We start from the raw sequence: 26,634 nt of genomic DNA on the forward strand, positions 1-26,634 counted from the left end.
CCTCGATGTGGATGCCAGATACCACCACACTGCCGAAGCATGAAGAATAATTATGAGGTAGGATTTACTCTCAGAATTTACAAGGTAGATTCACATTTTAGGTAAGGCTTTATCTTTGGAGTGATTTCCCATTCTAGCTTCAGCCACCAAGCAGGAGAAATCCAGTTACAGGAACATGATTTGGTTTCATGAGGAAGCCATGGATAAAATCCAATGCCTTTGCCATGGTTCCAGGAGAACATGCCATTTCTGCCCTAAGGACCAGTAGTAAGAAGGAACTTCAAAGTGATGTTGACCTTTAACCTGTCTCAAATCTTCCAGAGTTACTATTACTAGGCTATGAGCAATTTCCCTGTGAAGTCATTTGTGTCTGAATTTCTCAAGTAGTCTTGCTGTGAGATGTCTTGGGGCTCCCATTTTTCCTCTTGTTTTCAGGAGCATTAACCATCTTTGGAAGAAAACCATCGGACTGAAAAGGTACCATGATGGACTAGAGGTAAAACCCTGGCTATGTGTACTTGGACTCTTTCCCCTAAAATCAGAGTTCCTTTTTTTTGTTTTGTAAATAGATCATAAAATATTTGGAGAGGCATTTGTTTTATTTTTCTCTTCTTACAAAAGTTATTCACAAGAATATTACTATCTTATGTTTCTCCCTAATGGTTGTCTAATTGAAAAGAACTCATTGTTTGTGAAACCCGTGAGGCTAGACTGTGCCTTGGTTCGCCCCTCAGAATGGGAGGTCAGTGTAGACAAATGAAGACCAGAAGGGTGTTACCAAATGCCCCTCTGCCTGTAGGGAAACCAGTCCTGAAATATGAAAACTTTTCTATGGAAGAAGGCGCCAGCGAAGGCTAAATTCTCTGGCATGTCTAGGTATTTTCTGCCAGAGCACACGGTGTGCCTGAGGGGAAAGAAAACTTACCCCCAGCAGGCTAGGGTACGTTTCCATTTGACTCTATCTTTTATAGCTTTAAAATTGGTTTCATCTTACAGTTTTTCTGATGGTAATCAGTCTTCAACGTCAGTTTATGTAAGCATTTAATGGCCTCTGAGTTTATCCATGGCTTCGCACACAACTGACTCCCATTGATTCTATTCAGAAAACACTCAGACGCGTGAGCCAGGCAAGAGCCACACCAAGCATGTCACTGCTGGGACGACACGTAACATCCAGCATCTTACATGAGAAACACTTGGGAACAGCCTCTGCCATCACACATGTGGATACCTTCGTACAGAGATCATTCTTAACTGAGAAAAAGAAATACGTTGTCACTGGTTTATGTGCACATTTTATGATTCTTCATCACAGTGTAAAGAAGCCTCATTTTGTACCATAAGCCCCAACAGTGAATTTCCGCCCCCACGAGATTCCACACCCCACACTACACAGAGCATGGAACCTGGCATGTGGCAGGGGCTCTAGAGGTAATTACTGAACAAATATGTGACACATGGATCTATCCACATTCAAAAGGGATCCTCACCCCACCCTTTCTTTTAAGGATTACGTGAAAAGGTTCTTGCAAGAACACAAAGCAAAGGGATCCAAAGCCCACAGGTATCCTTGGCTGGTTCTCAGTGAGGACTTCAGTCCAGGTGTGTCCTGGCTGTCCATGGGCTGGTCACCTGGAGACTGACCAGCCACCTTTTTAGTGCCAAGGAGCAGGGTGGAATAAAGATAATATTGTTAAAATGGCAATTTAATGAAATAAAAGCATCATACCAAGAACTCTCAAATTACTAGGTTCAGATAACTCAACTGTCTTAAGCCAGCCCAAGGCATGAGCATTTGGAAGCCCATCCATCAGAAAAGCAATATTACAGCCAAGTTGAGTTGATTCCTTCCATAGGTAAGTAGCTGAGGACCTCATTTGTTCAAAGTTTGGAAGCCACAGGCTGGAGGGCGATAAACGCCCTACACGCAGGATGCCACTTCCCCTGGTGCCACACTGGGACCTCTCATGACAGAGAGGGACATTTCGCTCTGCTGGGCTGGACACTTTGCCACGTGTGGGTCTGCCCTGGATTCTCAGCTCAGGAACTTTGCTAAGAGAACCCACAGGAGTTCAGGCAGAGGTCAGGACTTCATAAAATTGGGCAAAAATCCAGCATTTGATTCCGCTTTATCTTTCTGGTGTGGAGTTTCTCTTTGATATTCACCCTTAAGGGAGATAAGGCACTCCTCCTTCCCTCATTCTTTAGGGGCAAGCAGAGATGAAAGTCAGCTTCCTATCTAAACTGATAGGCCTGGTGAATCCACCCACTCAGCTGCACTTGGCGTCACCCAGATGCCTCTTGACCTGGGGGCTTTCTACGATTTCCATGCTGGGTCTCGCAAGGATATGTTTCCCCTTCAGCCTGAAGTGTCCTCCCCCTACCCCCACTATCAGCTGATTTCTACTTGTCCTTTAGTGCTGGGGGCCACCCTCAGCTTTTGGAGGCCTAGGTCTGGTGCCCCACCAGAACCTGGGGTCCCACAACACGCCTGCTGGGCTGCCTCCACCTCATGCTCACATAGGCTGATGCTGTCTGTTTGCCCGGGGGTCCCCTCCCTCGACTGTACCTGGGGTGGGGACAATAACTTATTTCTGTATACCTAGCGGTTAAAATGTAGTCATGCTGCATAAATAACCATTGCGTGAATGGGCTTGGGGGTAACCATTTGTATCTCTAAAGTGCATTCCAGTATGTCAGACCATGATGACAGGTTTGTGCTGAATGAAACTACACTAGATAGGCAGCCAGTGACTCATTCTTGTGCAAAGGAGTACTGCAGGCAGATTTTCAATATATAGAATCCATATGGATGTGGGCTCGCGGTCACAGACTCCAGCTGTGAGGATTTGAAAAACAAAAAACAAAAACCTGCTGTGTACCTTAAAATGAATGTGTGACAACTGGCAATCACTCAGAATGACAGTCCAGGTAGGTGAAGCGAACGTGTGCTTATTTTTGTCTGAAGGTTTGCTGAGGCTTCTGTGCCTTGGCAGCTGGAAGGACACACGCTAGGCTGCAAGCCAGGGTGGGAGCAGCTACCCAAGGAGGCTTCCAGTATGGTCCATCCTTCCATGGGGGACTCACTGTCATGGCCACAGGGGTCTGACCTCACATTCCAGACAGGGATGTGGCCCAGGCCGGAGTGGATGGAGAAGGGAAAAGAGTGAGCAGGAGAGGAGGACATTACTGTGGCCAGATGAACAGGTCTGCCATTCATTTGGCCATTGATAGGCCAAATCAAGGGCTGGTATACAGATCAGAGTCTGGGCAAAGGAAGACCACTTTTGACCTTAATCTGGGTTATCTCAGAAGTGAGATCCTATGTTAGATGTGTGGTAGAACTTTCCTTAGTGTTCTACATACAGAGTTGCCCAGGGTTGGGGATGGGAGTGGGCCTCGCTGTACCTGACTTGTCTTCTACAGAATCACGCACTTGTAGTCAGTTCTCTTTATGGGAGCTCAATACAATATTCAAATTAATAAACAAAGGGTTCTAATGCTTCCATTAAAAAAGAAAAGCCAACAATAAGTAGTAATCCTTCACCAACTGCAGGAGTTTTGCTCCTAAATGTTGGCTCAGCAGCAATAGGCAAGGTCAAATTCTCATGGGAGCCCAGGAGCTGGGGTACCAATAGAGAAAATGGCATCAAGTATGTCAAAACCAATAGCAGAAATGGGCAACGCTCTGGAGCTGTGCTGTCCAGTAGAACCTTCTGGAATGCTGGGAATATTGTCTGCCTGTGCTGCCCAACACAGGAGCCGCTGGCCGTGTGCAGCAACGGAGTACTCAAAATTTGCCCAGTGAGATGGAAAGATGAACTTATAAGTTGGTTTCATTTTAATGAATTACAGTTTGGATCGTCTCCAGGGGCCAGTGGCTGCTGAACTGGACAGTGTAGCTACGGAGGCCACTTTCCCCCAAACCAACCTGCTCCTGCCTCTCCTTTCTCTGTTGACCTCAGGAGCCACGTGGCAGGCACAGGTTCTCACACTAAGCTCCGTGCCTCGCTGACTAGGTACCCATCTTTAAAATCCACCTGAAATTTCATTTTTAAGTTTCATTTTGCATTTGCATTTCCTCTGGTTTTGCTTTCACAGGGTCCTGCAAAATGTTGGCGCAGTAGGCTGTCTTTCCCGCAGGCATCTAGAAGGAACATTTCTTCCAGACCAGGTTTCCTATCCACACAGAGAAAAGTGGAGAGGAGAGCATGCCTCACCTTACGGGGCTGTTCTGTGAGACAGGGAGGCAGAAATGTGCTTCTGTTCTCTTGTCGGGGTAAAATGAACTGAGAAGCTTCTATGCAGAGCAACTTGTGGAAATTAAGTTTCTCAGCTCCTTCCTCCCAACACAAGTTCTCCTGGTGATGGGGGGTGAGTGGACACTCACTAAGGCTGCCAGAGCTCCCTCTCCAGGTGGCTTGCCTGCCTCGTGCTCCCCTCACTAGGTGTCAACCACAGACGCTTTCTTAAACATTGTCCTCCAGGACAGGAGATCAGAAAGTTGTGTCCCATGTAAGACAAAGCAGCCTGCAGCTGCAAAAACCATGCAAGCAGAAAGATGAAGCCGGCCCATCAACCGAATCCTGGCATCCCTCTCTAGGGACAGTGCTGAGGAATGTCTGCCCCTGGGGACCAGGAGGCTCGGGTACTCCAGAGTCACAGCTGGCAGTGGCACCTGAGACCTTCCAGACTGTATGGCTTCATGCACGTTTTAGAAATGTGTTATCCTACTTTTACTAACAGAAAATTCAAACACAGAGCAAATGTCTTCCATCGACAGGTAAAATGATTTGGCAAGTGTCTTTCCCACCTTCTCTGCCTGCGCATCAGAAGGCGAGATGCTAGGAAGTGCTGAGCTCCTGGCACAGGGCAGCTACCAGTGATTCATGGACCTCAGGCTAAGTGGGGAGCTTTTTCCGTTCACGGCAAACTATTCATTACTAGCAACTTGAAGGCATCATTCTTGCTGAAATGTCCTTTCTTGCTTTTCAGAAATGAAACTGAAGTTCCAGGTCACCTATCCACTACCATCTAGCCCTTAAATATGAAATGTAGGGAAGACTGCAATCAGTAGCTGTAGGCAAAGGACACAAAACACTGTAGCCACAGCAGCCCCATGGGCCGACACTCACCTGTCCCCCGGGCGTGGCTGAAGTCGCCCTTCACCAACTGGCAGGTCTTGCCGTCCCCACTGCAGACCCCGCATCTGTCCTCTTTGGCTGCAGACCCGATGATGCCGTCACAGCCGATTTTCTAAAGAACCAGAGGGCCTCATTATTCTGTGGTTAAGACTCAGAGGAGTTTTAAAGAGGCTGCCCTGCAAGGCTAACTTTCCATGAGGTGCAGCATACATGGGGCCTGGGGCTCTGATCCATTCAGAGGCCCAAGAAAATATTTTAATTCAGGAGAGAAAAAAGATGCACAGAATCCAACCTAGATTATATTTGTCTTTATACCCGCATAGTTGTAAAGTGTATTTTTTGGTATTTGTTCTGGAGGAGGGAGATCCATGCAGGCACAAGTGCCCATGGGGGTCACACTGAGGCCTGACGCCCTGACTGCCTGGAGGCAGAGACCCTGGGGAGAGAGTGAAGCCTGAACCGTCACACCAGCAGGTGCAGCCACAATTTCTCATGATGGGGGTTCCCCTCTGGGCTGTGGGGGTCACCTGTAACTTGGCTGAAACAACCAGTAGTCTCAGAACATACAACAGAAACCACAGACTTTTCTAACAAGGTAGGGATGCCCACAGCTCATTCAGGCAGGGCTTGGCACGGGCCCCTCTTTTCTCAGGTAGGAAGACCTAGTCTATGAAGAGCCCCATCTCTCATACCTTTTCAACTAGGCACGTCTGAGAGCAGAGGAGAGGCTGCTTCTACCCTAGGTGGATCTGAGAAGCACAGCCTGTTTTCTAAAAAGTAGAAAAAGGTTTTGGACTCTTTTTTTCTTAAGAAAGTGAGAATTTTGTATTCTGCAAAATAACCTAAATTTAAACTGAACATTGGGTAATTATTTACTAGCCACATTGCCTAAATGTCCCTCCACATTTTCCCCCTATAAAGCTAATGCTTCCAGAACAAGAACTGGGTTTTTCCTACTGCCCTGCACCCCAGGTTACATACTGGCACTTCAGACTCCAAAGGAATCTACAGCCAGAACTCAAAAAATCAATATCCAAGATAATCCTGGTGGAGGTGAGTTAGCCCCTTCCCGTGATGCCCGGACGAGAAGCAGCACCGTGCTTCCCCCTCACAGGTACTCCCACCTGCAGGCAGGGCTTGGAGCTAGCACAGCGCCTGGGGTGCCAGGCTGGCTGCACGCGCATCCCTGGAGGCAAGTGCCTGGCCCCACAACTCCCCAAAGACATCAGCATCCTCTGTTCATTATGGCAGCAGTTCTCCAACTTAAGTGTGCATCGGCCTCATGGGGAGGGCTGTTAAAACACAAACTGCTCTGTCCCAGCCCTAGAGTTTCTGACCCAGCGGGTCTGGGTGCACCTGAGAATGTGCATTTCTAATCGGCTCCCAGGAGATGCTGAGGCTGCTTGCCGGGGCCATGCGATGAGAACCGCTGCATGATGGCATGCTACTCAAAGGAATAGGTGAATGCTCTTCTTATTTAGTAATCCTCAAGTCTCATCCTTGGAGCCTTTTATTTTTTTGAAAAAGATCTAATGGGAAATCACTATTGTTCTGTCCAAAAATGATAGCATAACTGGACAGATTCCAGAGAAGACTTTTAGATGTTCTAAAAGCTGAGCAAGTTGAGTCTAAAAATGACCATGATGAAATCTGAAAAAGGGCAGAGCTTGAATAAAAGATCAAACTTGTTCAAAGTTAGTATAAAAAGAGGAAAAGGGTAAAATTGAAGGCTTTAGTGGCCAGAGGACAGCAAGGAGCAAATGGATAACAGTGGGCTTGATGGCGGCTGGGGAGATGTAAGTAACATATCAAGACATATATGGTAACTGGCAACCAACTGCAATGCTTTGCCGAGGCTGACCATCCAGTAGTGACCTGGAGGGAAGCCAGCTGTGATGAGGCACCGTGAGCCTGGAGCGCAGTGCAGGGCTGCCTAGATTCTCGGTGTGGACTGCTAGCCAGCTGCTATCAAGTTGCTCAGTATAAAGATTACAGGGGCTGGCCCGGTGCGGTGGCTCACGCCTGTAATCTCAGCACTTTGGGAGGCTGAGGTGGGTGGATCATGAGGTCAGGAGTTCAAGACCAGCCTGGTCAACATGGTGAAACCCCGTCTCTACTAAAAATACAAAAACTAGCTAGGCATGGTGGCACGCACCTATAGTGACACGCACCTGTAGTCCCAGCTACTCGGGAGGCTGAGGCAGGAGAGTAGCTTGAACCTGGGAGGCGGAGGTTGCAGTGAGCTGAGATTGCGCCACTGCACTCCAGCCTGGGCAATAGAGCAAGAGTCCGTCTCAAAAAAAAAAAAAAAATTATAAGGGCTAAGAATAGAGTAGCCAAGAAAATGTCCCCCAGCAGGGTTTAGCAAACGCCGAGACCAAATCTGTGAGACCACGTGTCTGTTGCTTTGTTTCACTTCAGAGCTCCAGTGCATGGTCTCCAGACTTGCTTCTGCTGGGGCCACAGGGCCAATGCCCACAGAGCTGGTCTCTCCCGCTGGCCTCTTTCCTGGCACCTGTTCCAGCTCCCACCTGGGCTTTCTCATCTCAGGTGCCCTCTGCTATAGACCTTCCCTACCCTGGCTTCCTATAATTTTCAAACCACACCCTTGCTTGGTAGGAGTGAGTCTCTGGCTTCAGGCCTGGTTCCTTGTCCTGCACCTCAGTTAAGGTTTCCTGATTCAACAGCTTCTAGATGCCCCATTTGGTCCAGTTTCCTCCAGCCCCAAAGAAGGGGGCTTTTCAGGGCAGGTGCAAACAGGAATGCATACAGAGTTGCCCTTTCAGTTAATTCTGGAGACCATCCAGGGGCTGGGACAGGTCCATGGGTTCTGCCCACTCTACTTGGTGTTATTTTAGAGGCTGTCTGCATCTGGAGGCAGGGAATGCAGGGCTGACCATGTCTGAACAGCAGTGAGTCTAAATGCTGATGGGTGACAGCCACAAAATCTGCGAACGGGGGCATTTTCTTCCATTGTTTCAGTCAGCGCAAGCAACTTATAATCTTGGCAGAAACTGGGATGGTTTTCAAATGGAAGCTGCCATAGGACACAACTGAAGTCATTAATTCTGAATATTAGGGGAGCTTTGATGATTGTATTTATGAGGCTTGGTGTTCCAAGAGAACAAGATGACCAAGCCTGAGGAAACTCCAGGCAATAAACTCTCTCAAGTCTTCCCATGTTATCCTGGTGATCCTTAGTTACTTTCCTAGGAATCTTCATCACCCATTTCTCAGCTTTCAAAGCAGGGCTTCAAGTTCCTGGCCAGCATTTGCTGGTCGCACCCTGTGCCTCTGGCTAAGTCAGGGTGTATGTGACACCAAAGGACCAAGGAACAATGTCCCACGGCATAATTAAAGGCATGGGATGGTATGGGATGGTATGAGATGGGATGGAACGGGGGGAAAAGCACAAGTTCTTCATTGGTCAAGACAGCTCCTGAGAAACATGCAGAAAGTGCTTGGAAAAGCTTTAGTGCTCAGATCCGTGTGCTGAGGAGGGCACAGGATGGGCCGTGGACAGTGGGAAATGTCCATCTTTAGCTGTCTGAGTCCTGGATTCCACCCTGGAACTTTGCCCCTGTTGAAGATAACCAGGAACAACAGCCTCCTGGTCATCACACCTAGTGGACGTGTCTCCAGCCTCATCTTTCACCTCTTGCTCTACAGCGTCCGCTGTGTGTAACACCCACCCTGTCTTTGTTGTACATGTATTGATTCACCCATGGTGCCTGTTATGTGCCTAACCTGGAAATAAAGACATGTAAGATGGAGGGAGGCGCCAGTGTGGAAACAAGCAGACACCCCAGAGTGTGTGCCTAAAGATGCCCTGGAGGCCAAGGATGGCTCCTGTCTGATTCTCCTCCCACCCCCTGGATGACTCCTCCCTCCTCTTGCTTCTTCGACTCCGTGAAAGTGGGTAGCTCCCCCGGGGCTCCCTGCTCCTTCTGATTTTTCATTTTCTTGGTAATTTCGCCTTCTCCTTATTTCAGCCATCACCCTCATGCAAAGAGCTCTTAAGCCCACTTCTCCCCTCACTCCACCCTGGCTCTCACTACTAAGAGTCTGCTGAGCAATCTCTCCGGACTTTCAATGCGACAACTTCTCCTCCAAAGCTGCCTGATCTCTTAATTCTAGTTGGACACCCCCTGCCACTGTCTTGGAACTGACAGACAGGCATCCTAGCCTGAAACCTCCAAGCCATTTCTGACTCTTCTATTTTGGGACGTACCCAGTTAGTTGGTGAGCTTGGGTTTTTTGTGCCCTGAAAACCTCTGTTGCCTACTTCTCCTCCATGTTCGGCTCCCTACTTTACACCCTCCTTAATCAGGACATGAACTATGGGAGCATTTTTCTCCTGCCTGCTGCCAGACTAATCTCCACACAAAAAGAGAGATAAGATCTGTGGCCACACATCCCCACTGCCTATCAGAAACGTCCACACATATGAATTTAAGACCCTCCATGATCTCATCCCAGCTGCTCACCAACTCAGCCTCCCTTCCTCCCCCTCCAGATGCACAGTGAATCCGACCCCCTCCAGCCCACTCTTGTAAGCCCTCCCCCCGAATGACCCCTCAGCCAGGTGGGCAACCAGAATAGCCTCTTAACTCGTTTCCTGGGATCTACTTGAATCAGTTATCCATAGCTAAGATCGCTTCACTCCTCTGCATCAATTCTGCCTGGGCCCTGGCTCCTTTGTGCCAGCCTCCGCCCTCGTCTGTTGCTGGAATGCACCCATCTCCCTCTCGCTTCCCTCTGCCTGGAGCTCTCTGCCCCCAACTCTCTGCCAGGCTGGCTCTTCCTCAAAGGCTGTCCCCTCTAAGAGAAATGCCATGCCACCTGCTCACTGTCCTCCTCAGCCACAGTCCCCCGCTGGGTCTCTCTATGGCACCATTTTCCTTTCTTCTTCACACATACCAATCTCTGGAATGATCACGTTTGTGAGCTGACATGGCCTGTCTGTATGTTGGACAGGGACAGGGATCCTCTTGGTCCTGCTCCCTAATGAAAGCCCAGCACACAATACAGTGTGTAGCACTCGGAATGTGATCAACAAATACCTGATGCAGGAATAAACGAAATTCCACCCTATGTGTTTTCTGCTATGTCTAAGTGGAAACTCTTTTTGGTTGTTAAATCACGCCTTCACCTCTGGTCGTTGGGTTTCCAAGTGAGTATGTGTCATCTCCCTAACGGACCATAAGCACAGAGAGGACTGTGTCTGAGAATTCTTTGTATTCTTGGCCTTCCCCCATCCTCTGACACACACAGTGGCTGGTGCGGTGTTAAGCACATGTGTGTTCAGTAAGTGCGTACAAATGATGACCTCTTATCAAGCTGGGGAGTTTAGTTTTCTCATATTTGAATTGGGACTTCCTTGTACAAGTTTTGATGGTACTTGTTTTTTCTGGCTGGAATAAGCAGTACTTGCTTTCTTCAACTTATTAGCTATCTTCCAACTACTGCCTCATCCCATCTCTTCGGTTGGAGGGAGGCCACTGACTTCTTGAATGACTTTTAAGCGAGTGCAGATTTTAGGCCAGTCGCGCAGCCGTGACTCCAGGATTTCCTGGGTTCCTGGGTGAGTGCCACCAGGGCCTGTAGTGCCCATCTTCCTCTTTCTTGACTTCATTCTTGTTTTGCAAAACTACATGTAACTTCTGCAGAACGCATGCACGGAAAATAGAATTTCTGAGTTCTTCTGTGTCTCAAAATTAGTTTCCCTGCATGCTTGCTTGATAGTTTGGCTGCATGGAGAACTCCATAATTATCTCAATTTTCTGCCAGGATCAGTTTTTTCTGTTTGTTTTTCTTGGTCTTTCTCCTTCATGCTGCTGGTTTTCTTCAAATAGCAGATGATGTCTGGTTGCCCACTTGTATTTGAGAACAAGCAACAGGAAGGCCGACCGAAGGAGATCTACATTTGAAGCCCGACTGAAGGACATCTACACTTGAAGGCCGACCGAAGGAGATCTACATTTGAAGCCCGACTGAAGGACATCTACACTTGAAGGCCGACCAAAGGAGATCTACATTTGAAGCCCGACCGAAGGACATCTACACTTGAAGGCCGACCGAAGGGGATCCATATTTGAAGCCCGACCAAAGGAGATCCACATTTGAGGGCCGACCAAAGGGGCTCTACATTTGAAGGCCGACTGAAGGGGATCCACATTTGAAGCTGGGCACTGCTGCATGGTAGGTTTCCTTTCGTAACTAGCGCGAGGGAAATTGACCTCTAACCCCAACGCAGAAGGCTGGGCACCGTCCTCAGCACAGAGACCTCCCTGCCTGCTCTGGGTTTCCTCAAACAGTTCATTCCATGACTCTGGAAAGCAGCTCCCTAACATTTTACCTGACAGCCCGTCAAGCTCTGAGTGTGGGATCAGACACCATCAGCATGCCGATGCACCCTCGGACTTGTTTTCAGCCCACTCTTCACTTCCGACCCTCCATTCTCAAGCCCACAGCTCTCGGTTTGGGCTGTCTTTTCAGTGGCGACTCTCCACCTCTTCCAGCTCTGGTCTCTGCTGCTTTGTTCCTGCATGACACTTCCACCCACTTCTGTCATCCAGAAAGAGATGGGATCTTTCACCTGGAAGCTCCTGCTTCCCTTCACTGTTTGTGCTGGTTTAGTGGAGTCCCGCATGGAAGAGGCAGGAACATGTGGCTTGGTCTGCTGGCTTCAACCAGAAGTTGTCATGGGAGGTTAATCAGAAAAAAGGGGTGCAGGGAATGACCTTCACGTTTCAGGCACTGCTATCCATAAAGGTTTGGCACCCACACTAACACACGTTAGAGATGCCAGCTGCAGGGTCATGGTGCAGGGAAGGGCAGCATGTGGGGAGCATCGTGAAGATGCAAACCCAGGCTTAAGTGCCAGGCACGCTTTCCTGCAGGCTTGTTACCTCTGCTTTACCTGGGGGTCCTCTGAGACCAGGGTCTCTTTGAATTCTCCTAAACTTCCCCAGTAATTCTACCTGCCTCATAGATGATCTTTGGACAGGAAATAGGAGGCCAATAAATGCTTGGCAATGAAAGTCGTCCATTGAAATGGGCTCCAGATTCCAGAACCACTGAAATCCTAAGAACACATAATCCATCCATCTAGCTACTTTTTTTTTTTTTTGTCCTTTTTTGAGATGGAGTCTCTCTCTGTCACCCAGGCTAGAGTGCACTGGCGCGATCTTGGCTCACTGCAACCTCCACTGCCCGGGTTCAAGCAATTCTCCTGCCTCAGCCTCCTTAGCTGGAATTATGGGCATGCACTACCATGCCCGGCTAATTTTTGTATTTTTGGTAGAGACGGGGTTTCACCATATCGGCCAGGCTGGTCTCGAACTCCTGACCTTAGGTAATCCACCTACCTTGGCCTCTCAAAGTGTTGGGATTATAGGCATGAGCCACTGCACCTGGCCCCTTCTTTCAATATGCAATCAAAGGCTTTCCTCTGGGCCAGTGTACAGGGAAGCACAGGTTAATGAGACGTACTTCCTCCACTGAAGAAGGTCACAGGCTCTGAAGGTGTTTTGGCTCGGTATTCATCAAGCCCAGGATATGCATACAAATTACGGTACCAAGGAAGTAGGAACTGAATTGGAGAATGTTGGCTACAGGTGTGCACAAACCAGTAAGGCAAGCATAGCTGGGTCTCAGATACATCTGGGTCTGTCCATCGTCCAACGGGCAAAGCCGCGTGTCAGCTGGACTCACTCATTGGATGTCAGCAGCTCCAGATGCAGTTGTGTATCAGAGACTTATTACCCCGGTGTCTCTCCTTCTGGAGGCCAACAGTAGGAATCATTAATGATGGGACTCTTGATTTATAGGGGCTTGCTGAAAAATACACAATGTTTGTGTTACTTCCCCCAATTCCCTCCCAATTTTATGAGTGCTGTTAAGTTTAATTTCAGCATGTTAAATAATTTGTGACTCACTGAAATGAAACTTAACTCAGTCCTCATAAAAACAGAATAAAATGGCATTTCCATGTTTCATGTTATGGTTTGAATCAGCCTGCTATTTGGAGTGTAGTGGAATCTACTCAAAATGCCATTTTGAAGCCTCTCATCCCCTACCAACTAGTTACTATGTTCCTCGACATTTCCCAGAATGCCGTCTGCTACCCCCAAATAGCACAATTTATAGCTGAAGGGGAAAGAGAGGGAAACGCTAGTAGGCAAACCACGGCAATATTTCTGTGAGTGCTGTCCCACATAAAATGTGGGTGATTTGTATGTTTAATCCATTGTAATTAGGCAATTATTATCAATGAATAGATACAGACTTTCCACTCATTAGGCCCCTGAGGTTTTAACATTACAATTACTATTATTTTCCTTAACCATTTTTTTCTTGCTTTACACATTCACAAATGCCACAGGAATCCAGAATGTTCCATCTTGACAATTACTGCAACAAGATGTAAGTACTATATTTGAATTGAATTTGTGATCTTATTTAAGAATGCCCGATTTTTATAAAAGTTCATTAACTACAACTAACAATTTGGAGTTTTGTGAGCATCGATTTAAGAGTGGGCTGAGGTTAACCTTTACAGTATCTGTCTGAAGAAAGTACTGTTAGACCAATAGCAGATGGCTTTTTAACTTCCTTCAGAAAACAAGTTGTTTCTCACGGTTTTAACCTGGAGAAGTACATGCAGGTAGGTGCTGTTGCCACCCACCAGGATGGTGGCTCTTTTGTAAAGACTGGTGGTCTGCCTGGAGGCAGCGGGTTACCAGGGTGCAGCCACCCGGGAGATGGTGCTTTCGAGAATTGGTAGGCAGGGTCTCTGCAGTGGCAGGGTGAGGCTCCCAAGGAGCAAGAGACCACCATCGAGTATCTTGAAAGGTGCCTCCATCTGCACCTGCGCACCCTGGTGACTCTACTTGGTTAATGTGAGGTGCAGTGCAGGCGCCAATCAATCCCTGCAATGATGATGACAAGGGTGGAGGCACTGGAAATAGATAGGCTGGTCCTGGGGATGGAGTGACATCTGGGGATGGAGTGGCATCTGGGAACAGGAAGGCGTGCATCCCAATGTCACTCCCATCACATCTCCAATGGACTGGATGTTTGTGCCTTCTAGAGTTCATAAATTGAACCGTTCATACCAACGTGATAGTATTTGGGAGTGAAGCCTCTGGGAGGTGATTAGGTCAAGAGGGGGTAGAGCTCATGAATGCGTTGGTGCCTTTGTAAGAAGAGGCTAGAGAGCTAGCTAGCTCTCTTATTTTTATTTTTTTTGAGATGGAGTCTTACTCTGTCGCCCAGGCTGGAGTGCAATGGTGCAATCTCGGCTCACTGCATCCTCCACCTCCCGGGTTCAAGCGATTCTCCTGCTTTAGCCTCCTGAGTAGCTGGGATTACAGGCACCCATCACCACACCCAGCAAATTTTTTTGTATTTTTAGTAGAGATGGAGTTTCACCATGTTAGCTGGGCTGGTCCTGGAACTCCCGACCTCCAGTGATCTGCCCGCCTTGGCCTCCCAAAGCGCTGGGATTATAGGCGTGAGCCACCACACCTGGCCTCAAGAAAATGGTTTTTTGTTTTTTTCAAGACATGGTCTCACTCTGTCACCTAGGCTGGAGTGCAGTGGCACAATCTCGATTCACTGCAACCTCTGCCTCTCAGGCTCAAGTGATTCTCCCACCTCAGCCTCTGGAGTAGCTGGAACTACAGGCCTCCACCACCATGCCTGGATACTAGCTCTCTTTATGCCATGTGAGGACACAGAGTGGCAGCAGTCTACAGCATGAAAGTGGGCCTTCACCAGAACCCATCTATGCCAGCCCCTGGATGTTGGATTTCCAGCCTCCAGAACGTTGAGAAATAAGTCTGTTGCTTATAAGCTACCCAGTCTAGGGTATTTGTTAGAGCAGCCTGAGTTGACTAAGACGACACCCAAGTGCAGAACAGGGTTGGGCTCAATGCTATCCTCATGACCACAGACTTAGGCCATTCAAATATCTGGAGCAGCATTTTCTCTTTGATTCCACGACTAAAGGTTTCATTGTCATAGTATGGAACATCCTCCAGTTGAAAAGGCTGTGATTAAAACCAAGATCATGGATGGAGCCCATTGGCACAGATCACACAGAGCATAAATTATGTCCAGCCAGTAACACAGACCCCACTGGCTAGACAATTTTAGGATTCTTAGAAATGCCTCCCCATTGGCAAGAACGCTGCAGAAGATGCTGGCAGAGGCTGGGGATGGCTCGGCTGGTGCCGCTCTAAAGGGTGTAAGAACTCTAACTTGGGAGGAACATTAAGTCGTTGGGCAGGATGGTCTGTGGAAGTGTGTAATTTAGGCAGGACACCAGCCCTGCACTTGGCTGGTTAGAAGTTTACCAAGAACCATCACGATGCCTCATTTCAATAGCAATGATAAGGGCTTTGTTCATACTGCCCGAGGGGCAGGGCCTTGGACATTCTTTGTTACAAGAAAGCAGCCAGGAGGGGCCAGCTCAACCACTCATCACTGCCTCCCTCCCCGTGAGGTTGCTGTGCCAAGACTCTTGGGCACCAGGCGCTTATCACCCACATTTATCTGTATTTGATAACAAAGCCTGGCAGTGCCAAAGGAGTCTGGGTCTTGTCAAGCTTTTCCCTGAAAAATCCCAGTTTCAGACTGATTTGGCCTTAGCAGGAAAAAGCATCTGTTTGGGTGGAAATGGTTTGCTGCAGCAATCACCCTGGAAGCTGTCTTTGTGTCTGTCTTTATGCCTTGCCTCCTCTTGTTCTGTTTGTCACGCACACTGAAATATTGATGCCTATGCACTCTGCTAGGCACTGAGCAAGCAAAGAGCATAAGCAGATCTGCTGTCCGCATGGGCAAGTGGACCTGACGCCTGGAAGCCAGCATCTGACTCAGCACAGTTCTGTGAGGACAATGCATGGTGATCCTGACACTGGTCTGCCTGCTCCAGACATCAGGAGCTGCCACTGTCACTAGCTCTTGGTGGGCTGCCCTGTGGAGGACACAGTTGAGGGAACATGGTCATAGGATGACAGGAACGCGTATGTGTGGCTGAGGGCAGAGCGCTCCCTGGGTGCTGTGGTCTGAATGTTTGTGTCTCCTCAAATCCATATGTTGAATCACCAGCCCTCAAGGTGATGGTGTTAGGAGGTGGATGTTTTGGGAGCTGACTGGGACATGAGGGCAGAACTCTCATGAACAGGATCAGGGCCCCCATAAAAGAGACTCACAAGAGAGCTCACCAGCCCCTTCCACTACACGAGGACACAGCAAGAAACACTGTCTATGATAAGCGACCCCTCATCAGATCCCAAATCTGCCTGTGCCTCAAGGCCTCAGTCGTGGACTTCCCAGCTTCCAGAACTGTGAGTAATAAAGGTCAGTTGTTCAAAAGCTGCCTGGTCTATGGTGTATCGTTACAGGTGCCCAAGCTGACTAAGATGCTGGGGCTCTCTCACAACATGCCCAGCTTGACCCGAGTCACCAGGGAGTATGGTACCTGTGGAATAAGCGAGGCACAGAAAATACAAAGCTTCGACACCCACCCCCCATCCCAGCTGCTGCACCACCTCAGGAGGTGCTCATTCTGAGGGACAAAATGGGAGCATGGAGTCACCTCTGCTACCCCAGGCTAGGAGCCCCACCTGGGGAGGGTAAGGGCTACAGGTGGCCCTCAGCTTGGGCAGGGTTAATGCAGGTGGAGGGTAAGCTTCCTTCCTTCTTCTCGCATTCTTTTTTTTTTTCCCCCCGAGACAGAGTCTTGCTTTGTTGCCCAGGCTGGAAGGCAGTGGCGTGATCTCAGCTCACTGCAACCTCCGCCTCCCAGGTTCAAGCAATTCTCCTGTCTCAGCCTCCCGAGTAGCTGGGATTACAAGTGCGTGCCACCATGCCCGGCTAATTTATTTTTGTATTTTTAGTAGAGACAGAGTTTCACCCAGTTGGCCAGGCTGGTCTTGAACTCCTGGTCTTATGATCCTCCTGCCTCGGCCTCCCAAAGTGCTGGGATTATAGGCACGAGCCACCGCACCCGGCCTCTCTTTCTTTACTTAAATGATTTTTATCGCTGTTCTAACCAGTCATGGCCATCCAGCCCTCAATGCCTTTGGGACTATATACCAGTAGATGGGTGCTCCCTGACAGCTGGGCGCACCTATCTGCCTGGCGTTACCTGCACAGGCATGGGCTCAGTTCTGCCGTCTCTTCTGCACTAAATGGGGCCTGGCTTGTGCAGACATCCTTTAGGCGCATCTTAGTACCCTGCCTACCTTCGTCTTGGTCATGATGTCTAAAGCAATTTTCAAAGTCTTAGAATACGTTGTGCCTGTTCTTTCCACCTCCACTCCTTGTTGGCCTAGCACTCAGTCATTACTGAGCTAGGGTTGTTGCACCAGGCAACACTGGTGGCAGGAGGCGGCATCACTGGGTGCCTTCCTAAGAAAATCCACTCCCCTAGGCCTCCTGAGACCTCTGCTCTACCCCACTCCCTGTCTGGGGAGAGTGAGTCTCCTCTCCAAAGCCCCACCAAGGACCGAAGGAGAAGTACGTCACCTGGCACTTGCCGTGCACGCAGAGATCAGTCTCGTAGGGCCCGCAGGGTGTGCCGTCCAGGACCCTGTCGGCCACCAGCAGTGGGGACTCCTTCCCGAGGGGCGAGCAGTAGAGTTCACATGGCTTATCTGAGGAGGGAAAGGTTGGAGGACGTTGACACGGGAAGGTGTGCGTGGGCCATGCAGGGCACAGGTACATGTGGGCAGAGGGAAACCCTGAGGAAGAGAGGTCCGCACAGGTCAGTAAAGGTGCATGAGCTCAGGTACGCGCTCCAGCTCCTCTAAACACGCGGCACAGCAAGTGGAAAAAGACCCACAGCCACAGGGGAAGACAGTGCAGGTCGGAGCTCTGTGGGGCTGCCTTCTCTCATCTCTCTATCCTTTGCAATGATACAGGAAGTTTCCTTTTCCTTAAGGCATCAAATACATCTGGTGAACAAAGGAGTAGTTGTGTGCTAATCTCTACGTTGAATACACATCAAGCGGGAGCTGGAGCCACTCTTACAGCGAGGGTGTGAAGGGAGGGGGAGGGGAAGGGGAACACGAATGCCTCTGAGTGAGGGCAGCGGCCCCAAGGGTCACCATGACAGTAGCTTTGGTAAGAGCTTCAGTGCTCCCCTAGCTGCTGGGTGACAGTCAGAGCTGTGCTCTGGGGTACGGAGATCCCAGAAGAAACTGAGTGGGAATAAGGTACAAAGGGGACACGTGGGCCGCTAGGACAGCTTATAAGAGCCGCACGTGCACCCAGGCAGGATGGAAACCTGGGTTTCCCCTACTCCTAAAAACACATGACCTCCCAGAATGCGCCCAGCTCCCCAGCCTTTGCCCGGTGTGCGCTCTCTGCCTGGAAATCCCTCGCGGCACTTTGCCTTCTACTGCCCTGGAAGCTTCCACCCTGCAGCTCTTCCCTCACGCCAGCATTGAGGTGGGGCAGGAGCAGCATCTCCACATGCACTGTGCACACACCTCCATTAAAGCGACAGCATCTGCCTGTTGTCCTAGAATTGTTTGGGCACCTCCCATATATGAAGGGATTTATTATAAGGCAGGTCCCATCGCTAAAAGAGGGTGAAAGGGATGACTTTTAATCATCTTCAGATTATGCTGGGTCTGTGAGCTCTTAGAGGGCAGGGGACTTAAGCTTTCATTTTTTTGTCCCCACAGTGGGCCCAGGACCTGGCTCACAAAAAGACTCAGTATATATATATATATTTATATACTGATATATATATATATATCAGTATATATTTTTATATATCTATATAAATTTATATATAAGAATACACACACATATATATATATATATATTTTTTTTTTTTTTGAGACAGAGTCTCGCTCTGTTGCCCAGGCTAGAGTGCAGTGGCGCGATCTCAGCTCAATGCAAACTCCGCCTCCTGAGTTCGTGCCATTCTCCTGCCTCAGCCTCCCAAGTAGCTGGGACTACAGGCACCCACCACCATGCCTGGCTAATTTTTTGTATTTTTAGTAGACACCGTTTCACCGTGTTAGCCAGGGTGGTCTCGATCTCCTGACCTTGTGACTTGCCTGCCTCGGCCTCCCAAAGTGCTGGGATTATAGGAGTGAGCCACCGCACCCCACAAGACTCAGTATATATTTTTGAACAAACAGCTTGAATAGATTTTGTTCTTCTGTAAGTAACTGAGCAAGAGGAATGCATTTTTCTCCTCTCTCTCTGTCACCTCACCCTAATGCCATCTATGTGGTTACTTGGCACAGGGCGAGAGTCAAAGACCTTCATCCTCCTTGCTGCTCTTTGTCTTCTCCACCAGGCCTCCCTGATCAGTGGGTCCTTCTGGTGGCCCCGGGCCAGCAAGAGCAGGGACAGAGAGAGGCTTCTGAGCCGACCTGGCCTCGGAGGACCTTGGCATCCCACCTGCAGAGTTCTTGTCAGAGCAGACGTGCTGTCTCGTGACTGGAGGACTAAACCACCCCTGTGTTCAGTCACCTTCCAGGCCTCCTGTCCCACGAAGTCTGCTTCTCACCAGGCTCCACAGGAAATCTTGTCTTACAGCGCTGGAAAGAAGCTCCAGGAGTGTGGTGGAAATGCTTCCCTCATTTCTTCCAGTTAGCTGTGGGGGAAAACATCTGCCCACGAGAAGACTGGAGATCTGAAGCTTCCCAGGTCAGGGGAGTAATGATGCCTCACCATGTATCCATTCACCAAGCAGGGACTGACCCCTCCCTCACACAAGGCACTCTGGGGGGCACTTCCGGGGACAGACAGACACGTGATGTTTGCTTCTGAAGGCCCCAGTGGGCTCATGGACAAGTGTACAGCAAACCCAGGGTGAGGCCACATGTTTCAGGTCCAATGGGAGCTGTCGGAGGGCTGGGTGCAGCCTGGAAGGAATGACTCATTTCCTGTGCTGGCAGGCAAGGGGCAGCTGTCCTTCCACTTGCAGGGAAGGACCTCAGGAGGTGGCTGGTGGAAGGAGAACTCTGGAAGATGGAGACATATACTGAGATTAGCTCGAGGGAGCTTGCTTGACAGGGTCACTGAGGTACCCTCTGGGGCCCTGAGGTTCCCCAAGCATCTTGCGGAGCTGGTGGGAGAAATACAGCAACACAGCCCCCAGCGTGGAGTCTACTCCACACGCTGGGCTGCCTCTACTGTTTCGTTAAAAGCAAGGGTCCCTTGGCTGAGGTGGTTTGACACTGGATTTTAATTACCTTTACACTGAAATGTTGACTCAGTACTGGGAGTAATTGAGCTTTGAGGTGATTTGCTCAACAGCTGCAGTAGTAAGGATGATGAAATCATAAATGATATTTACTACCACTGTGTTCCAGGCAGCATGCTAAGTAGTTATCTATTCATTTCAGGTGGGTGCTGTCACTGTTCCACTATACAGACATGCACACAGGGCTCATAGGAAGTGCTCAACTGTCTGCAGTTGGCAGGGCCACACCCCGGCCTCTTGGCTCCAGCCTGCTTCTTTTTCCATCATCGCAATTTCCTCTCTAAACTGAGAACTCCTAGGGCCAAAATTACCAAGAGCAAAGTGGCATTGCTACAAACAAACCACCAGTTTCATGCATGTTTCTGGCTTCCGAGTGTATCCTCTGATTCGAGTAGAAGTGGAAGTGGGACTTGGGTAGAAAAGCAGAGGCTGTTTTGAGGCAAGTTAGAAAGGCCAGACTTCAAAGGGATGAAGGCTGTTTATCTGGACTCTTTAGGGTGAGCAGAGAAATGCGGACTCTGCAAAGCAGGAAGGCCAACCTCAGCTGGAGGGATGCTGGCCATGAGCCTTGCAGGAAGGAATGCTCAGCTCCACCTGCATGCAGCTCTCACCTGCAGACACTGCCCTCCACAGCTTGGACAGCTGGGGACACTCAGGCTCCAGAACAGAGTCTAGAGGTGGGGCTTCCCTTCCCTGCTCAGCCAGAACTCTCCATTTGTCCATCTCCTCTTTGAGGCCTCTGCTTGGAATTCAGGGCACCCACATCTCTAGCAAACTATATGGCATGATCTCCCAAAGGATAAGGTTTTTAAAATGTGAGGAGGAGGCTCAGAATCCCTCAAAATTCTCTATTTCCCTCCAGGTTGCTTTAGGTGGGAGATTAATCTCCAGGAACAAGACCCCAGTAAATAACATGAGGTGGTGGGATTCAGCTTTGCACCCAGCATCAACACTCCTACATCCCCAACAGCACAGAAGATCACATTTTCTTAAAAGTTATACAACCACACACTTGAAGGAAGGAAGCTTGGAACGTGCCACCTGCATGGCTGGTGTGTGCTGAGATGGAATTCTGACTGAAGCTGCAAAGCCTGGGGCCGGTCTGGCTTCTTGCTGGCCTGCCTGGCATCAGGACTTCTGCTTGGCTGGAGGAGGTCACAGGCAGGGCAGGGAAGATGGGCTCAGAAGCTTGGGAACCACGTGGTCACATGTGCCCGCTGGAGGTTTGGAACATTCCTCTGCAGTGAAGACACTCGTGGCTCTCAGCAGTCTCTCTGCTCTCTCTCCAGGCCAGCAGTTAGAAGGTCTTAGCATGGTGGGGACATTGCTTTATTTTGAGTTCATCACAGCACCCATCCAAGTTCTCCCTGGTCCTCTGTGGGGGACACATGCTGAGGAGGCTACTCAGACTCCTGTTCCCAAAGCTGCCCACCCTGGCCCCCTCATCAGTCCCCGGCAGACAGGCCTCTGCGGATTTTACCAGCAGTGAGCACCTGCCCACAGCTGGCCCATTCCTCATCTCTTTCCTGGGAACTCGGTCCTGAAATTCAGATGCAGAGAGGTCATGTCTGCTCATGGTTGATGGATCCCAAAGAAGGCTACACTCCCTTATATGTAATTCAGAAATTCAAAAAGCTCTGAAAACTGTAAGTGTTCTCTTCCATTTGTGGCAAACACATTTGGCAGCAAAACCAGCCTGGACTGATGTGAGCTCTCGGTAGTGTCAGTATCCCCCTTAATGAGGTCACCTGGTGGACAGACCCACGTGACTGACTATGGGGTGCTCTCCTGGAACCCACTAGCAATACAAATATTTGGTTGATGCACTGTCATTACCTTTTGAACACATAAAATGCTCTGAAGCTTGAACTGTATGTGGCCCAAAAGGATCTGGGTAAGGGATGTGGATTTACATAAGAGGTGCCGTGGGCTACCCTACCAGCTTCCACACGGACAAGTTCTGAGAAAGCCAGTCTGCAGTGGGTGCACGGGGGTGTGACTACCAAACGCAAGCTGCGAAGACCACAGAGCTAAGGTCCTGACATCTTCAGCTTTGCAACAGCTTCCCTCCTTTTCATTAAGCAGCCCCAGCTGGCTTGGCGGAGCTGTAGTCAGAGAGTCCTAACCATCACGCCCCTCATCCCCACAGAGGCTCAGACCTGGGGGGTTCTGCCGTGCCAGGCAGGAGGCGCTGGGAACGCACAGCCACGTCCAGACGCAGCCTTTGCCAAGCTCTCCGACACTTCAGTGGGCCCGTGGCCTGCTGGCCTGGGCAAGGAGGACTGAACTCTTGAAGGTTTCCACTTCAATGAGATTCCACGAGAAAAGCAGAAATGGGGTGGGTTTGGCAGTGGCCCATCTCAATGGGTTTCTGTCTAAAGGCTTTTCCACTTAGAAATATTTTCTAAGGAGGATCTTTGTCTTCTTTTGGAGGGGGGATGGATTTGTGGTCCTGAATCCTCCCTTGGAAAATCTACCTCTGCAAGAATTCTTTCTTCTTCTTTTTTTTTTTTTTTTAAAAATGGAAGACGAAAAAAAAGAACAAAAATACAGCTTCCCTTCTTTTGAACTGTGCGTCACTCGCCAAAGAATTCCGCAGCGATAGCACTGCTATGAATAGGGCAGTCATAATGGGCTTCAGAAGAGCCCGGAGCCCAACCACAGGAATCGTTCCTATCACGGCTCAGCTAGAACTGTGCCTCTTATAAATGGAGTTTTCAGAGGAACACTTATAATCCGTATTCCCCTCCTGCCTTCTAAATTGGCCATTTATTATTTTGTTTTTACCCTTGATGAAGTGCTCCTTTTAAAAATGCTGGCTTCTGTTGGTATTTGAGAGAAATGAAACTGCAGATGCAAGAAGTCAGGGCGATTCTACCCCAGAGCAGGACGTGTCAAGCTACCGGTGCAAAGCCCCGAGCGTGGGGTCTCTCCTTCAAACGCGAGATACTTACTGCCTGGTAGCTGTCCTCATCAAACAGGGCTGCTCTTTTCAGATCAAAGGCGGTGGCACTCTAGTGACAATAACTTAGGACTTAGGCAGAGAGAAACAGAAAGGAAGTGGGTGAAAGGTCACATTCCCAATCCAAGCGGCCCCCCAAAGAGCCACACCGCAAGGCTTCCTGGGTGGAGGATCTGGGCAGACTCAAGTCCCAGCCACTGTGGTGATAAGGCAACGAAAGAGTCCAGCCATCCAAAGGCGGTCAGAAGGAAAACAGAAGTTTAATCTGGACTTGGAGAAATCTGTGGAAACACAGACATTTCAGTGGGATTTCTGTGCTGAATAAATAAGACGGGAGCATTGAAACCTGAAGCAGGCAACCAAGGAAAGAACAACTTGGGGCACAAAGTTGAGATGAAATTTGAAGAGCGTGAATCTGTCCCAGACCTGACCTCTTCTTGCTCCTGCAAAGTGGGAGTGGACAGTAAAGACGTCTAAAAGCATCTTTATCTGGCATGCCGGGGAAAGCTGAAGGCTCGGATTCAAGGCTGGTTCTCATGAGAACCAAATGGCAGCTCTCTCGCTTCCAATTAGGGGTCTGCGTGTGCCTGACACAGCGGGAAGCCTCCTGCCACCTCCTGCATCCGACTCTCAGCCAGGCGGAGAGAGGCAAAGGCCTGTGTGCAACTGCACGGCTCCAGCCGCACTCGTTCCTTCTAGGAGGGCAGGTCTCCCCTCTCCCTCATCTGCAGGGAAAATTCAGGGTGCAAAGGCCGTGTTTCTCTTGAATTCTGCTGGCGAGCTGATGGCGCAGCTACATTACGCGGTCCCCAAAGGTGGTGTTCTTTTTAAAAAAGGACAATGAGGGGGCTCCCCAATACTTTCAAATGAGTCCTCATCTGAGTGGGCTGGTGTTATCTGCTACAATTTAGAGCATCACATGTTGCTCTACGAGTCAGCTCAAAGAGGATGGCTCAGGCTGTTAGACTAAAAGCTGCAGATCTGAGGCTGCTATTCCAGAGATGCCCGGGCCCACCTTCACACAGCTACGCACACCTGAACTTGCGACAGCAGAACGCCGAATGCAGATTTCAAAGGCTCTTCCTATCACAGGGAAGAAACATAAGACCTGGCATCAGAACTTCATTCTTCTGCAAAACACTTTTGAGGCTGTCTAAAAATCAGGCCCAGTTTCCTGAGTTCTTCTTCAAGCTCCCTCACTCCACACCCATGAAGTCATGCGGTCTGTCTTCTTCAAGTGTTGGCAGCCAGGCAATAGCTGCTTATTTTCTGTGAGTCAACTGCTCTGGAAGTGAGGTCAGCTCCCGCCCTGGCCTCTTGTCAGCTGCAGGTGCTTAGAGGCGTCCTGTAACCTTATTCCCTCTCATCTTCTGCACAGCTTGTTTTGCGTATTAAATGAGACGATGTATGTAGAGCTAACTTGTGTCTTGTACATGACATATCGATAAACGGGTTCATATGTCATCATTATAGCACAGAGTCTTGTTTCCTAAAGAAGAACAGTTTTAGGTAAAAAAAAACAAACCCAACAACCCTGAAGCGGGTCCTGGGGTGTCCTCATCTATTAAGGACATTAATTAAGCAGACATTACAAATGTCTACATGACACACCACCTAGAACTTCATCAGCTACTGGAAATGCTTGCAGTGGCCCAATGGGGCAGAGCCTCTTGATTCAGGAGAAAGCTCTTGGAAAGAAAATGGGACCTGTGCTTATTATCATCTTTCCTAAGTTGTAAACGATTCTCAAAATGTCCCCCAACATCCTAGCCAAGGATTAAGAGCCAATTCCAAATAAACCAAGAGAAGCAATACAGGGATCATCCACATTGGAAAGCCAGAGAGCAGCCGCACCAGCACACCGGGATGCCCCTGTAAAGCTCCTTGGTCTCCTCAGCTCGTCCTGGGTCCCTCCACACATGGCGCCAGGGGCAGGATGCCAGCACAGCCTCCTCGCTACAAATGGGGTTGCAGGATGCACCTGGCCTGCTGCCTGCTTCAACAGCTGCAGTTGGAACATCTCAGAGAGCTGGGTCATTCAAGGTCAACCCCACAACTTACAAAGTTGGGCCACAGCTGAGCTGGGCAGAGGACTGGAGTGTCTTGCTGGGTTGGTTTGGGAAAGGGATGCCCCCCGGCTTCCCTAGGTAGTTTTTATGTTCCTAGGGGAGGACAGGAGGCTGCCATGCAAGGACATGCCATATGTCTTTACCGTCAACCACCACGGCTGTCAGCAGGCCTTTCTTCTTGGGGCTCAGCCGGTCGTGTGCCTGGCACTGCTGGTCCCGGAAGCTGGGCAGACCCTTGGGGCAGGGCAGGTTCTCGCAGACCGCATGTTCTACACTGGCACCCGGGCAGTGTGTGCCTCCAGGCCCAGGGCTAGAAGGAAGAAGAAGGTCTGCGTTAACCAGGTGGTGTGACCGAAGGGCAGGAGAGCTGTTTCCATCTCTCTTGCCAGGAGGAGGAGGGGAAGGGGGCAGGGCAAGGTTTCCAAAGCCACCCCCTCTCTGCTGTTACAGACCAAATGCCCACAATCCCAGACCCACACTGCCGGCATGTTTAAGTGAGCCCTCTGAAAGGTGCATCTGAGAACTGCAAATCAAGGTCATATGGAAAAAGAAGGCAGTGAGTATGAGTTTGGCAAGATCCACACATTGCGTCCTTCATCTGAACTTAAAATTTGGCCACGGGTAACACTGAAAACCCAAGGGACACTTCTGGAGAGGGTGTGTGTGTGTTCTGCAGGGGTCTTCTCTGAAATGAAGACCTTAAAATGCCCCCCAGGTATACTCTGGAGGTTAAGTTTCAGGATGAGTAAATACATAGCTCGTTTACTTTATAATGAAAAGAATAAGAACAACAAGTTCACTGCTCATGGGCTTTGAGTGGAGACCAGTTAGATCCGGGCTGTGCTACCTTTACCTGGGCAGGTGTGAGACCACACATGGTCAATGCTATGGTCTTGGATCCTAGATGCTCTGTGCTGAGGCTGGGGTTTTAAGCCATTCTGGAGTTCCAGACTGTGTTCACTGGCCAAGTCCACACGTGTGAGGGCCTGGCTGGCAAAGCATGGCTCTGCCCTGTGCTTCTGCAAGGCCCCAGGGTGTCCTTGACAACCTGGGCAACCTCAGTGGTTCCATTCATTTCCATGATGTCAAGGTCATCATGATGGAATAAGATTTCTTATCCACTCCCACCCCTCGCACTTTTTATTGAAATTCAGTCTATGAAAGAAAGAAAAGGGCACACATCCAAACAGTTCTGCTCAATGAATTTCCACAAATCACACA

The 26,634-nt window shown here is 49.5% G+C and overlaps 1 protein-coding gene across 2 annotated transcripts in view; it reads right to left on the reverse strand.

Annotated features, from left to right (window-relative positions):
- Positions 1-26,634, reverse strand: part of ADAMTS17 (ADAM metallopeptidase with thrombospondin type 1 motif 17) — a 376,073-nt gene that overhangs the window by 120,127 nt on the left and 229,312 nt on the right. The window contains exons 13-16 of one of the 2 annotated variants that reach the window (XM_034939508.3): positions 25,557-25,723; positions 17,682-17,809; positions 5,136-5,256; positions 1,186-1,254 (exon numbers count right to left, since the gene is read on the reverse strand). In XM_034939508.3, the coding sequence (XP_034795399.1) occupies positions 1,186-1,254; positions 5,136-5,256; positions 17,682-17,809; positions 25,557-25,723 (485 nt within the window). The remainder of the gene's footprint in view (positions 1-1,185; positions 1,255-5,135; positions 5,257-17,681; positions 17,810-25,556; positions 25,724-26,634) is intronic. The other variant, XM_034939509.3, reaches the window with a different exon arrangement.

The sequence above is a fragment of the Pan paniscus genome, chromosome 16 (assembly GCF_029289425.2).
Source record: "Pan paniscus chromosome 16, NHGRI_mPanPan1-v2.0_pri, whole genome shotgun sequence".
NCBI classification, from domain to species: domain Eukaryota; kingdom Metazoa; phylum Chordata; class Mammalia; order Primates; family Hominidae; genus Pan; species Pan paniscus.